The sequence below is a fragment of the Natator depressus genome, chromosome 1 (assembly GCF_965152275.1).
Source record: "Natator depressus isolate rNatDep1 chromosome 1, rNatDep2.hap1, whole genome shotgun sequence".
In the NCBI taxonomy this organism is placed as follows: domain Eukaryota; kingdom Metazoa; phylum Chordata; order Testudines; family Cheloniidae; genus Natator; species Natator depressus.
In genome coordinates, this window is record NC_134234.1 from 272,443,452 (window position 1) to 272,456,536 (window position 13,085).

Here is a 13,085-nt window from a genome sequence, read left to right on the forward strand (position 1 = left end):
AGAAACAGCTTTTCTTTCAACAGCTTACTCCATTACATTAATTCCTCCTATATAGAAGATCCAGTTATTTATGCCATAGCGACGCATATGGAGCTGCTTATAATGTACATAAAGTGAATGTAACAGAGTAGGCTACTGCAATACTAGGAATTTTGAGGCTTCTATCCTGTATTTAACGCGAACTTGTCTCTTTTGCCCCAAAGATTTGAGTTAAGGCACTGACACATGATGTGGTAGTTGTTCATGTCTGACTTATCATTCATATATTTGTTCTGTTGATGCTCTGACATGTTACAGCGCTTCTTTCTCCACTACGGGAAGCACTTTACATTTCAGCCAACCACTAAAGCACAGCATGTCAGCAGGACTAGCAGAGAGAAGACACATGAAAGGGAATGAGGGTTTTAACAGAAAAAGATGGCAACTGAATGTGTGAATGAGTCAGAAAAAAAGAGATGGGGGAGAAGGGGAAAAAGCAGGGGACAGGAAACAGAGAAGGACTCCATAAAATATAGAGAAGAGGAAAAGGCACTCAGGCTGGATCCACAAGGTATTTAGGCACTGAGATACTGAGCATCGCAAAACCTAATGTTTAGGCACCTAGAAAAATCACAGGAACGTATTGTATTCACCAAGCCTGAGTTAGACATCTAGGCTCCTATACAATGAATGGGGAGAGATAGGCACCTTGGAATACAATTCCCAAAAGCCAGCATGCTAGGCAGGGAAATGACTAGAGGTACCCAATAGGAGATGCCAAAATCAAGGATGTGTCAAACTCCAGCCCTATAGGCAGGGAGATGCCTCAGTCCAGGCTGTAGGGAGGTGCCTCTCTTTGCTACCGGTTCATAAAGAGGAACCCCTTTCTTGGAGTCAGGCAGCTTAGATGACTAAGCTGCTTCTTGTGAGAATGAATGAGGCCAGAGCATCGCTCCACACAAAATAGCTAGAGACTCACCCAGGTTCAATTCTCCCCGTCCTGTAGGGTGCTATAACTACTGAGCTATGGGTTAGTCTGATATGGGGCTCTCTCAGTCTCTTCTACTGAAGTTGTTCCAGTTTGGATAAATAAACTGAAGAATGATCGGAGCAGGAGAACTAGACCAAGGGTCCTCCCACCTCCGAAGTGAGTATCCTAACCACCAAGCTATAATCAGTCAGTCATTCTCTCACTCTCTGACTTTTTAAGTATTTATAAACAGCGGAACAGCTTCAAATACTAAAGAATCTTTGGGAGAGAGAGAAAATATGATTCTATAGCCTTGTGAGAGCACTTACCTGGGAGGTGGTGGACCCAGCATCCATTCTCTCTGCTCCAATGACTCTTTATCCAAAGTAGAACAGCTTCAACAGGAGACACTGAGGGAGCTTCACACTGGACAATCCCATGGCTCAGCAGTTAGAGCACTCTCCCGAGAGGTGGCAAACCCATGTTCAAATCCTTTCTTCTTCTCTGGAAGGGGGCGGGGGGAAATGAACTCAGATCTCCCACATCCCAGCTGAATACCATAACCACTTCAGCTCAAAAGTTCATCACCATCATCTTGTGTTGAGGCCATATTTTGAATGCGACACAATCTGGTAGGCAACCTCTGAGCACTCTTACCAGATTGGGCCCTCCACACAAGGTAGGCAGCTGAATACCTATCTTCCCCAAATTGTGAATCTGGACACCTAATGTGAGGCAGCAGTGCACATACCCAGAGGCAGAAACCTAGGTGCCAAGTGAGTTTAGATACATAAAGCTTTCAGCAGGAATTTTTTGTATCACAGTGGAGCCTAAAACTGGGACTTAACATCACCTTAACACAAATATAGGTACCTAAGTCTGGGGTTTAGGTGATTAGGTACCTTTGCAAATCCAGGCCTCAGATACCACTTTGATGGGTGTTTTATAGAAGCTGAATAGGAAACAGAAAAGAAAGATATGAAGTAAACAGAGGGAGAATACTGTCTGGGGAAATCATACACAGACTTATATTTTAATCTGATTTACCAAAATAAGAGTAAATCAAAATCCACTGCCCACCAAACAGTGTTCATGTTAATCACAGACACGAAGCACTGTCTCCAAGAAAGCTTGATCAAGAAAGAAGTCTAGATTTTCGCATATCCACCCTGCATGCCTTGCAATTTCATATGTGTTACTACATTATAGGTGACCTGTAAGGCATAGTTTGAAAAGTCAGAATGCCCCCTAAGTGAATCTAAACTTATTTTTTATTTACATCTCCCCACAGTCACAGCCAATTGGCTCTCCTTGGACACAGAAAGCACCATGCCCCAGCTATGACAGAACCCTGCTTAGTGTGATATGCCCTAAATTCTTTAGCACTGCCCTATGTTTTCAGGAAGGCTATCGATTCTGTATATGCCCTACAGTAGGGCATGCAAAATACCTGCAGACCTATACCCTACATTGTGACAAGAGGACAAGCTACTAACAAAAATCCTTTATAAAATGTCTGAAATGGTGATGTAAGCTAGTAAAATACACTTCCCATTCAGAAACTGTAGCTACTTATATCTCAAAAACAAACAAACAAACAAAAAACCACATAGGCACGCACACACAGTCTTATGAGTTTGTACAAAAGTAATACAGAGAACTAGAAATATCCAGAATTGTAACTGTTTGTTATTGTTTGCCTTTGCTCATGCACTGAGATAGACTCATTTTTGAAATCAACTACATAAAAAAGGGTAACAACCTTTTGACTCAGAACATGTGGTCACTATATTCCCATAGAAGCACAGATTGCCACATACTAATTTATGACTTCCCATAGCTTTGTATTTTACTACAGGACTTATAAATAATAAGAAAAAAACCCTATTTTATTTTTTACACCTTAAATCAAACTGAACTGTAACAATGAAAAATAAAAACTGATAAGCCACTTGAAATTCCTTTTCTTTGACACCTGAATGCAATGTGTGCATGGAAATGAAAATTAATATTTTGATGAACTTTTTAATTAGCACTGTTTATTCCAGATCGAGTGGGAGGCCTCTATTAGGTCCAACTTTTGGAGCAAAACCAGCCCTTTGATGGGAAGTAAGACAGACACTGTTTTACAAATAATTCTATTTGCAGCACTGCCATAATTATATTTTTAAGTTAACCTTTTATGCTCACCATTGTTTTCAAAATTGTCTAAATAAGATTACACCTATTAATTGCTAAATATACTTTTTCAGACATAATCATCCTAGGAATTCTGCTTGTCTGGTACAGAAGAGCTGTCCTTTATATACGCTCAGGTTCATACCTAAAACTCGTAAGAGAACTGTTATTTTGTAAATATCTATGTATTAAATTGCTCGAATAGAAAGACTTTCCACTTTACCTGTTTTGTGATAGAGAAAGGATCTGTAGCAGAGGCAGCCAATAAAAAGAAAATGTTTCCATAGTTGAAATACTATTGTCATCCAAGTATAGTTCTCTTAGCAGAACATGATTTTCCAACGTAGGGAGCTAAATACAGAAAAGTGATTTTTTGCTATTATTTTTCAAATAAAAATTGATTGCATATAACAATTGAATGCTTATCAGCTGCTTTTCTTGATTAGATTATTAAATACTATTACAGATATGCTTTGTTACATAGTATGTATATCGTTTTCAATTATCACATGCTAACATTTTTCTATGCTTTGTGCATAGTCTGAACATTCGATATAAGACACAGAATTTGAGATTAGCAATATACACAAATTTACTGCTTTCATTCATGCAATGACTGACTATTTATTGACAAGTAGGTTTTGCCTCAGCTTTATATAAAAGCCATTGCCAAGAAAGGTGACTAAATGTACAGGTAGCCATCTAGGGCCTCATTATGAGAGTTGCAGTCCACAATGATTTAATTCAAGTTTTAGGCAGTTACCACCTACGAAAATCATCCCATACTGAATTCTGGAAGAAATATCTCTACTGCATGGCTTGTTTTACCTTTAATGATCATAGCAGCTTGACCAACTTAAAAAAAAATTAGCATACAAAAAACTGAAAACTACCCACTATAGTGCAAAGAATGGAAACTAAATTACTGAGGGGGGGATTTTTAAAGGTTAAAAAGAGTACTGAGACACCAAACTCCCATAGCTGGCCATTTGTACATCTCCCCCTCAAAAAAAAAGAAAAAAGTGATCAGCATCATGGGCTGTATTACTGGTATCAGAGAAGCATGGTATAAAAAACCAGCCTATTTGATTCACGGATATTACCTCACTTAGATTATTTCCTTGTAACTTCAGAATCTGAAGCAGACCACAATTCTCAATGCCCTCAAGTTGAGTAAGATGATTAAAAGAGCAGTCTATGTGCATGAGAGTTGGCACATCACAAAGACCTTTCGTACTGATTAACTGATTGTGGTCCACAATTAGTTGCTGGAGATTTTTCAATGACTCTAAACCACCTGAAAAGGAAAACTCATATTTTAACCTGAATTAAATCATAATGTGATTAAAATTGTGTTGATTTTAAAACATAAAGCACACTGAGATTGTAACAGGTTCATATTTTATACATAAAAAATAAACACATTCAGTTCTCTATAAAAGGCTTTACAATGATTTTGAGGTATTTTAAACACCGATTAATTTTACATTCATCCCCATGTGTTTCAAGCATTTTAAACAATCATCTTCAGAGTATACAAAAATAGCAAACATCTGAGTCTATCAACTAAACAAGAAACCAAATAAACTTAGCATTCTCTGTGCACATCACATTGTCAAAGTGTTGTAACAGGACATGCTTCATGCAGTAAAGTACTCCTACAATGCTGTGACTAGAGAAATTAGTAAATACCCAAGGCAGAAAGCATATTTAGTCAAGGTCCTGTGGTATTAGGAAAATACTAGCCGCCATCTTAAAATCTCTACTAAGAGCAAAAGCTTAATGGTCTCACTTTGAAATATTTTAGTTAAAGTTTTTAAAAAGCGACCAGAAATGGTAAGAACTAATCATATCACTATAATACACAGAGGCTAATCAGCAGGGAGGTGAATGAGGGCATGCATTGTTCAAGCAAGAGCATTAAAACAAAGTCTTATAAGGAAAGTGAGGTATCTGTAAACATAGGTATGTCTTGAACTATATCTACAACTACCATATTTTTAAAGAGCATTCCTAACAGCTGGTATACAGAGCAAGAATCAGGCTATCACATCCCACAGTTATACCTGGGAGAGTGAGAGTTCTCTCCTGGAGTTGCCCCCAATCATTCTGTTGGCAGTTTATATGATAGTGCAACAAGATTAGGTTCCTCCCACAACTTTGTGGAACTCAGGGGATCTGAAAGTTGGGTAGGCCTTGTACCTCTGTACCGGCTCTGGGCCCATTCACTCCTCACTTGTTCTAGCACTGTGGCTCCCTTGAAGGGAGCTCAAAAATGATAGTGATGAATAGGGTATAAAAACCTATGGCAGGGGGAGGGAAAGTGAGAAAAATGTAGTACCCTCCCAGTCCTTTTTTCTGGGTAATCTTCACAGAATTGGGAGGTAGTTGAGGCAGTCCTTCTCAGACCTACCCCCAACCTTCCCATCCTTCCATGCACAGAGTAGAGATGATGTGTGCAAGGATGGAGGTGGCTTTGTGGTAATCTCCCTGGAGCAACCTAGGCCTTCCAAAGTACTGTTTGTCCCAGCCAAAGAAAGGGTTACCACAGGTACAGAGGGTGTATGGAGAAAGAACATAAAGGGGAAAAAAAAAAAAGTAAAAATTAAACATCAATATTCACATTACATTAAGAATTTATACAGCATATGACTTAGGATAATAATAACTGGAAATGGAAAAGAATATCAGATATTAAACTGATACTATAGTAAATTTAAGCCAAATGGTCTGTTACAAGCAGTTTATTTCCTCCCATCCGAGCTTTAAGAAATTAATTTACTAGCCTTTAATTACTAAAAAAGAATTTCAGATATGCCTGTGACATACTACACCAGACTGCAAGCTGCTTTTCTGGATTTTATTTAATTTATTTATTTATTGGGGGGGGGGGAATTAAAAGGGAACTAGCACCATCTAGTGGACTGATCATAGTTTCATTTCAGGCATAGGACTTGTCTCAACATTATTTTTCCATTTTTAAAGCTTTGTACTTCTGTGTAGCAAGGTCAACACCCTTAAAAGACAGCACTGGATTCAAATTAGTGGCAGACAAGTAGAGGATGTGCAAAAGGGACCTGTATAGGAGGTGTGCGTGAGTTAAGAGACCAGGGTTCTATTTCCAGCTCTGTCACTACCCTACTATGCAATCCTGGAAAGTCATTTCACTTTATGTACCCGTTTCCTCATTTATTTAGATTGAAAGCCCTGTCTCTGTCTTGTCTATTTTGTCCGTCTCATCTATTTACATTGTTAGTTCTTTGGGACAGGGATTGTCGCTCACTGTGTATGTATAATGCTAAGTACAATGGGGTTCCAATCTACTTTGGGACCTCTTGGTGCTACTGTAATACAAATATGTACTGGCTGTATTGCAGACATATGCAAGGTTAAAACTAACCACAAATGTTAGGTGACTATATATTTTGCACTGTGCAGAGTGCAGAGGGAGTGGATGACAGGGGATGGATCACTCGATGATTGCCTGTTCTGTCCATTTCCTCTGAAGCACCTGGCATTGGCCACTGTCAGAGACAGAGATACTGGATTAGATGGGCCATTGGTCTGACCCAGTATGGCCAATCTTACACCTTCTGTGTTTTGTACAATGCTAAAGATCTTGTCATGCTTAAAAAATAGTAATGATTTTGTTGAGAGTCTGACTTCTCATGGGCACTGACAAGGCACCAACATAAAACACATGATGTGATACCAGCTATGGCACTACATGAAAAAAGGTGTTCTGTGACTATATGCATATGTCTCAATAAAACAAACTGAGGTGAAAACCCCTCTATAAGCAGAACTGCTCTTGGTAAAATGAAAACAGTGCAGCTGCATGTAGCATCCACTTGCCCATAGCACCCCATTCTGCGCACATTGTCCTGACTCAGTGACCAGCAGCAATAAAGTAACTTTCTTTTTAAAGCAAGAAGACAATGGATGAGGCAAGAGAAGTGAGGTCCTATGAAGAACAGGAGGAGACTTCTGACTGAAAGAAAGAGAGAGGAGGGGTTCTGAGTAAGCTGATGCTCCAATTAGGCGATTCTTAACTTCTAACAAATGGTAAAACCAAGACTGCCTGAAAGGGTGATCCAGGGCTGTGCTTTGTTCTCATTAGCACTGGTAGCATACCAGGTAGAATACACATCCTATAACCCACAGAGAAATTCACAGGGGGAAAAGAGCAGCAGCAGCATACACATGCATTTTCAAAGGGGCTGGATCTAGTTATTAACCAAAGATTTGGGAGCTGTGGTGCATAATCACCTGAACATGAGCTCGCAGTGTGATGCTATGGCCAAGAGAGTTCATGCAATCTGTGGATGCATAAACAAGAGTCTCAAATAGGAGTAGAGAGGTTACATTTTGTCTGTATTTGGCACTGGTGCAACCACTGCTGGAACACTGTATCCAGAATTCAAGAAGGATGTTGGTAAATTGGAGAGGATTCAGAGAAGAGCCATAAGAATGATTAATAGATTAGAAAACAAGCTGTATAGCAACAGCCTCATGGAGCTCAATCTATTCAGCTTAACAAAGAGAGGGTTAATGGGTGCCCCAATCACAGAGAAAGGTATAATATGATCCAATGGCTAGAAGTTGAAGCTAGTCAAATGCAGACTGAATATAAGGCATACGTTTTTAACAATGAGAGTAATTAACCATTTACCAAGGGACGTAGTAGATTTGCCATCACTGGCAATTTTAAAATCAAGATTGAATGTTTTTCTAAAAGCTCTGCTCTAGGAATTATTTTGGGGAAGTTCTATGACCTGTGTTACACAGGGGACAAGACTAGATGATCACAGTGGTCCCTTCTGGCCTTGGAAATCTATGAATGCCATAATTGACAAGATTTAAAAAAAATATTTTTCATTAATAAAAGAAATATTTCAATGAACCAGCCCCCTCCCAAGTATATACATATGCTAAAGTTCCTTACATTCATTGTACAAAAGTATAATCACTCAGGCAGTGAGCATGCTGCTTTCAGAGGACATGCTCCTTTGCAATAAAGCATTCCCCTCAACCCCATTTACTTTATTGACAGCTTCTGCCAACTGCCATTTTCCCCCACTTTTATACTCTGATGAAAACAAAAGTAATAGTATCTAGGAAACTTCCTGCAACAAGTTAACCTGAATTGTTACAACCATAAATATAAATAAGCCCTTAAAAAAAACACCCCATAGATTAGAATAATTTAAAACTGAATGAATTGAATGTAAAAAAGAATGCTACACAGCAGTGCAACTTCCAAAATTGCCATGGGACATTCTACTAGATTTACAGATGGGAGGAGCAAATTAACATCTTAAAAACACAAGTCCATCTTTGTGTGATTCTATAAGATGTCTAACTATCAATATGTTATTGTGCGAAACAAACAAAAAAATCTATGTTATGCATTTAGTTTATCCAGACATCCTCAAAGCTGTTCCTTAGGAGAGAAAACCATGTGGTTTTTCGTTGAACATTCACTTCTCCATTTAAACACATCTTACACTCAGTAAATACAGTACTTTCATTGTACATAATAGATAGTACAGAAGGCTTTTACTTCATTTGCTCTGTACACAGATACTTCATACTTAAGGATCATCAATTAATATTATGTCACTTGCATATTAATCTTGCAGATATTCTGCCACAGGAAATCCATCTCAAACAAATAATCTCACACAGCATTACTGGCAACCAGACATGGAGGAAGTTCCAGCACTGCTTCTTGCAGTTTGTTTCCTCAGTTCCCCTGAGGCTACTGGCACTGGTTTTTATAGAAAGTGCCAACACCACCACCATTTACAACCACCGCAGGACATTGTCCCCAGAAACATGAATTATGGTCATGTACTTTAATATGTAAAATCAACAATCCAATATCCAAAGTATTAGCATTTTGAAACTGAAGCTATTAACACCACATGGGTGGCTGTACAATCACTAATTTCTCAAGTTTAATATTTCCTATTTGCCTTTTTCTTGTTTATTTTGTTAATCATGGAGTTTGGCCCTCACCTCTCATATCTGCATATTTGTCTAAACTTCTGTTTTTGCTGCTGTAAAAACTTTTAATTTTTTTTAAAATGACCTTATGTGTATGGGCTTAATTTGTCAGTGTGGAAGTTGCAATGATGTTGGTTTTTCATTTAATTCCTTATTTCCGTTAACACCTCATTTTGTTTATCGGTAAACGTTAAGACAAGTCTAAAGCAAGACAAAGCACTCAAAAGCACCACCTTTCTGATGCTCATCTCAAGTCCTTCCACACACACATTTGAAGCGGCCTCAGCTCAAGAGCTGGCCACCTACCCACCCACTGCTTGCATAGGCTTCCTCAGCTCAAATGAGTTTCCTCCAAACAAAAGATGAATTGCTTCAGCAAATGAAATCTTTCCTTATGACTCAAAACCTATGTTTTGATTTTCACTCAAATTAGTTCCTGGCAAGCCCCAGAAGGCTCAGTGTTTGAATTAGTTAAGTATTCCAATGATTACCTACATCTTTGTGGCCCTCACAACTCTACCTTCCAACATGACCCAGTCCCCACAGCAGGACCTGCAACCCTTTCAGCAGCAGATCTACCTGCTGCGTTTCATTCTTGAAGGAAGAAGCACCTTGCTCCTTTCAGCACTGGGATCATCATTTTAGGTCATTACAAGGCGGTTTACCTCTCTCCCCGCTTCAATTATTAAGGCTACTTTTGAAGGGGAAAACTTGAGGCTTTCTCTTGCCAACTGAATGGGCTCATTCTTCTGTAGACAACCAAAGAACCGATTCTCCCCACTCTAATGCAGCAGAATCAGCAATTCTTTCCACTGTGTTGCATTTAACAGCCCCTTCATTACAGAGAAAACATTCTGAGGCCTGCTGTACCAGCATCAGGCCAATGGGTCTCCTGGTTACCCCCAGAGGGAGGAACTAGGACAAGTATTTCTCTTCTTGTATGAGATTTTAAACTATTCACGTCCTACAAAGGGTGTAAGATTTTAAATGTAATTTTCCGATTTTTCCATCCTAATAAGGACATGAGTACTGAGTAATATCTTCTTTGAAATAAGCCTGTTACAAGATTAAAAACAAACACTACTACATTGGCAACAGTCATTTTCTATCCTCAACCAAACCAAGTTATGAATAAATGCACAATACTGATGTTAAATGAATAAAATGCATCATCTTTAATATTTTCTTACCAATTCGAGTGATTTTATTGCAGGACAGTTCAAGTTTCCTGAGATCACTGCAGCCATCTAAGCCTTGAAGTGATGCAAGTTGATTTTTATTCAGAATTAAAATGCAGAGATTTTCTAGATTCTCACAACTTATTGTCTGAATATTGTTTTCCTACCACAAAGAAAAAAAAACAGATAAAATTAAAGATCATTTTGAATAGAAAAGTATAGGCAGTTTTCAGCGAGAGAGAAAAGATAGTCCAGCATTTGGTTAGCTTGCCTCGGACTTGGTAGATCCAGGCTCAATTCCCTACTTCACCACAGACTTCCTGTGTGCTCTTGGACTACTTGCTCATGTAGTCTCTCTGTTACTCAGTTCCCCATCTGTAAAAATGAGGATACCACCACTTCCTTACCTCACCGGGGTGTTTGAGGATAAATACCGTAAAAGACTGAAACTCTTCGAGATCTACTGATGAAAATCACTATATTAAGTTAAGCATTATTATGGGTCATTGAAAAATATTGTAAACTTTACTGTCGTTAACCATTTTTAGTCTGAGCAGTTAGCTAGTAGTTGGGGCCTTGAGGAGTGTTTCCATTAAGAGGCAAAACTGATGGTTGAGTCAGGCATCTTTGATGTAATCCATTTATAAAGAATGTACAGAGAGTCCTATTTCACCGAACACAGTAGGAAGCACACAACAGGAAGCAGTTTCTTTGCTCACATTTCCAAGCTTCTTTCTAGCCAGAACTCTGCCTATAAAGCTCTCTTGGCTTTTTCCCCCTCCAGGGCCACATTACTAGTGCTTCTATTGCTGTCTGCTTGGCTTTCGCTGCCTGCTTCTGACTCTCAGGCACTTACAGCTCCACCAAACAACAATGCTCAAGGAATTGTTTTGGGGAAGTTCTATGGCCTGTGTCTTACAGAAGCTCAGACTAGGCAATCACAATGGTTCCTCCTGGCCTCGGAATCTGTGAATACTCAGTCCCCTGTGTTGGTATGCAGATGCTAGGAAAACCCCTCAGACCAAATGGCTCAACTCCTACTTGAGCCTTGCCATGCTGATCTGTGATTTGGGAAGTGTCTTCTGTTGTTTCAGCTATTAGTAAACAAAGGGGCATTTAAGTGCCCGGTCATTTTAGTTTGAATGGAAGTCTTCTATCAGAGGAGCCAGCACTGCCCGTAGATCAAGCCACCCAACTTCCAGCGAATAGACAGTCTATAGAATGACACTTCTAATCCTTAGAAACACCAAGTTTGTGTGTAAAAATACTAGGCAACACTTAGTATAAAACCTCATCACTCATAAATGTCAGTCAGAGAAAGATTAACAGGTTAGCTATATGTATAAAATCCTCTTACTCCTTTTGCGCTGTAATTTGAGGCACCCAAAATTAGTGGGCATTTGAAAATTTTGCCCAAGATTATTTTTAATAGGTAGAAAAACTGGGAAAAGAACACAAGAGAGTCTTGACTCCCAGTGCACTGCTCTAGCCACTAGACAACATTGCCTTAGCTATAACTGACCTTGCCCATTCCTCTTTCAGTTTTGAGAAGGTCACAGCACACTCCAAACAGTAGTCATTGGGCAAAAAAGAAACATTCAAAGCTTGTATACACAATTTGTCTTCTGTTAGTCATTATGCATGAACTCTCCCAGTGCACTGATATAATCAAAATACTAAAAACCGAAAAGGTAAAACCATCCATTTCATATAAATCGTCAAGTTCTTTAAATGAGACACATTATAAAAAGACACATTTTCTTTAGTCACTTACATTTTAAGCCACAGCTCCGTGAAAGCAGCAGTGCAATGCCACCCCCCCCCCCCCCGCAGAAGCAGCACTGGAGAGACTGTGCCTCAGAAACCAATGCTGATGCTGCTCCTTGCTCATGTGGGCAAGCAATCTGGGCTAATACACAGGAGATATGTGCCTAAGGCCTCCTTGCCCACTTTTAAATGCTCTAGTCACTGGCGGGGGGGGGGTGTACAGCCTTTGTACAGCCATGCAACAGAGGGAATGAAGATTTATCACTTTCCCTCCATACTCACACTAGGGCCATTCACAACCTAATACTTGGAGACAGAGAAAGAGACTGTGCCTATTTCCTAGTTCTGGAAGTTCCAAATTACTGCACTTTAAAATTATAACAATATATACAGTAGACTAGCATCTCCTTGTGTCCCTTCAACTTTGTCTTTGAGCCAAAAACAAGGAACAAGGTTAGGTACTCAGAATATCAGAAAATCAGGCTGCTTATTAAGTGCAAATCCTAACTCTGCATTTAGTAGACTAACTTTTGCACTTTTAAAAAAAATATTGTCCTATATGTACATACACATATAAACTGATGGATTCAGTCTCATAGTATTCTGAATGGCAGAGATGACAGTCTCACCCCACCTCCACATAGACAGTAAAATATGCTAGGTACCTCCACATCAATATACTTTAGGCCTTTGCAGTTACTGAGTCCTTCCAGTGCAGTTAGTCCACAGCGTCTAAGGGTCAATAACTGAAGATTTGAACATTCTGACAATGTAGAGAGGCTACAGCCAGACAAATCTTGAAGCGTAAGTGTTGTAACCTACACACATTCAATGAAAAGGATGTCCATAAAATTGCATTCTAATGGTATTTTTATGTAGCCTTTTTAAAGTTAAATACATACTACGTAGCATACAATTATATGAATTAAGTCTAGATTCTGAATTTACTATAAAACATTTAAAGACTAAAAGTTTTCTGATCTTCAGCAAAATCATTAACTGAT

General features: G+C 39.0%; 1 protein-coding gene across 6 annotated transcripts in view; it reads right to left on the reverse strand.

The window, feature by feature from the left end:
- Positions 1 to 13,085, reverse strand: part of LRRIQ1 (leucine rich repeats and IQ motif containing 1) — a 157,618-nt gene that overhangs the window by 117,588 nt on the left and 26,945 nt on the right. For all 6 annotated transcript variants that reach the window (XM_074941955.1, XM_074941951.1, XM_074941953.1 and 3 more), the window contains 4 exons: positions 12,747 to 12,899; positions 10,327 to 10,477; positions 4,231 to 4,424; positions 3,351 to 3,478 (listed from right to left, as the gene is read on the reverse strand). In XM_074941955.1, coding sequence (XP_074798056.1) covers positions 3,351 to 3,478; positions 4,231 to 4,424; positions 10,327 to 10,477; positions 12,747 to 12,899 — 626 coding nt within the window. The remainder of the gene's footprint in view (positions 1 to 3,350; positions 3,479 to 4,230; positions 4,425 to 10,326; positions 10,478 to 12,746; positions 12,900 to 13,085) is intronic.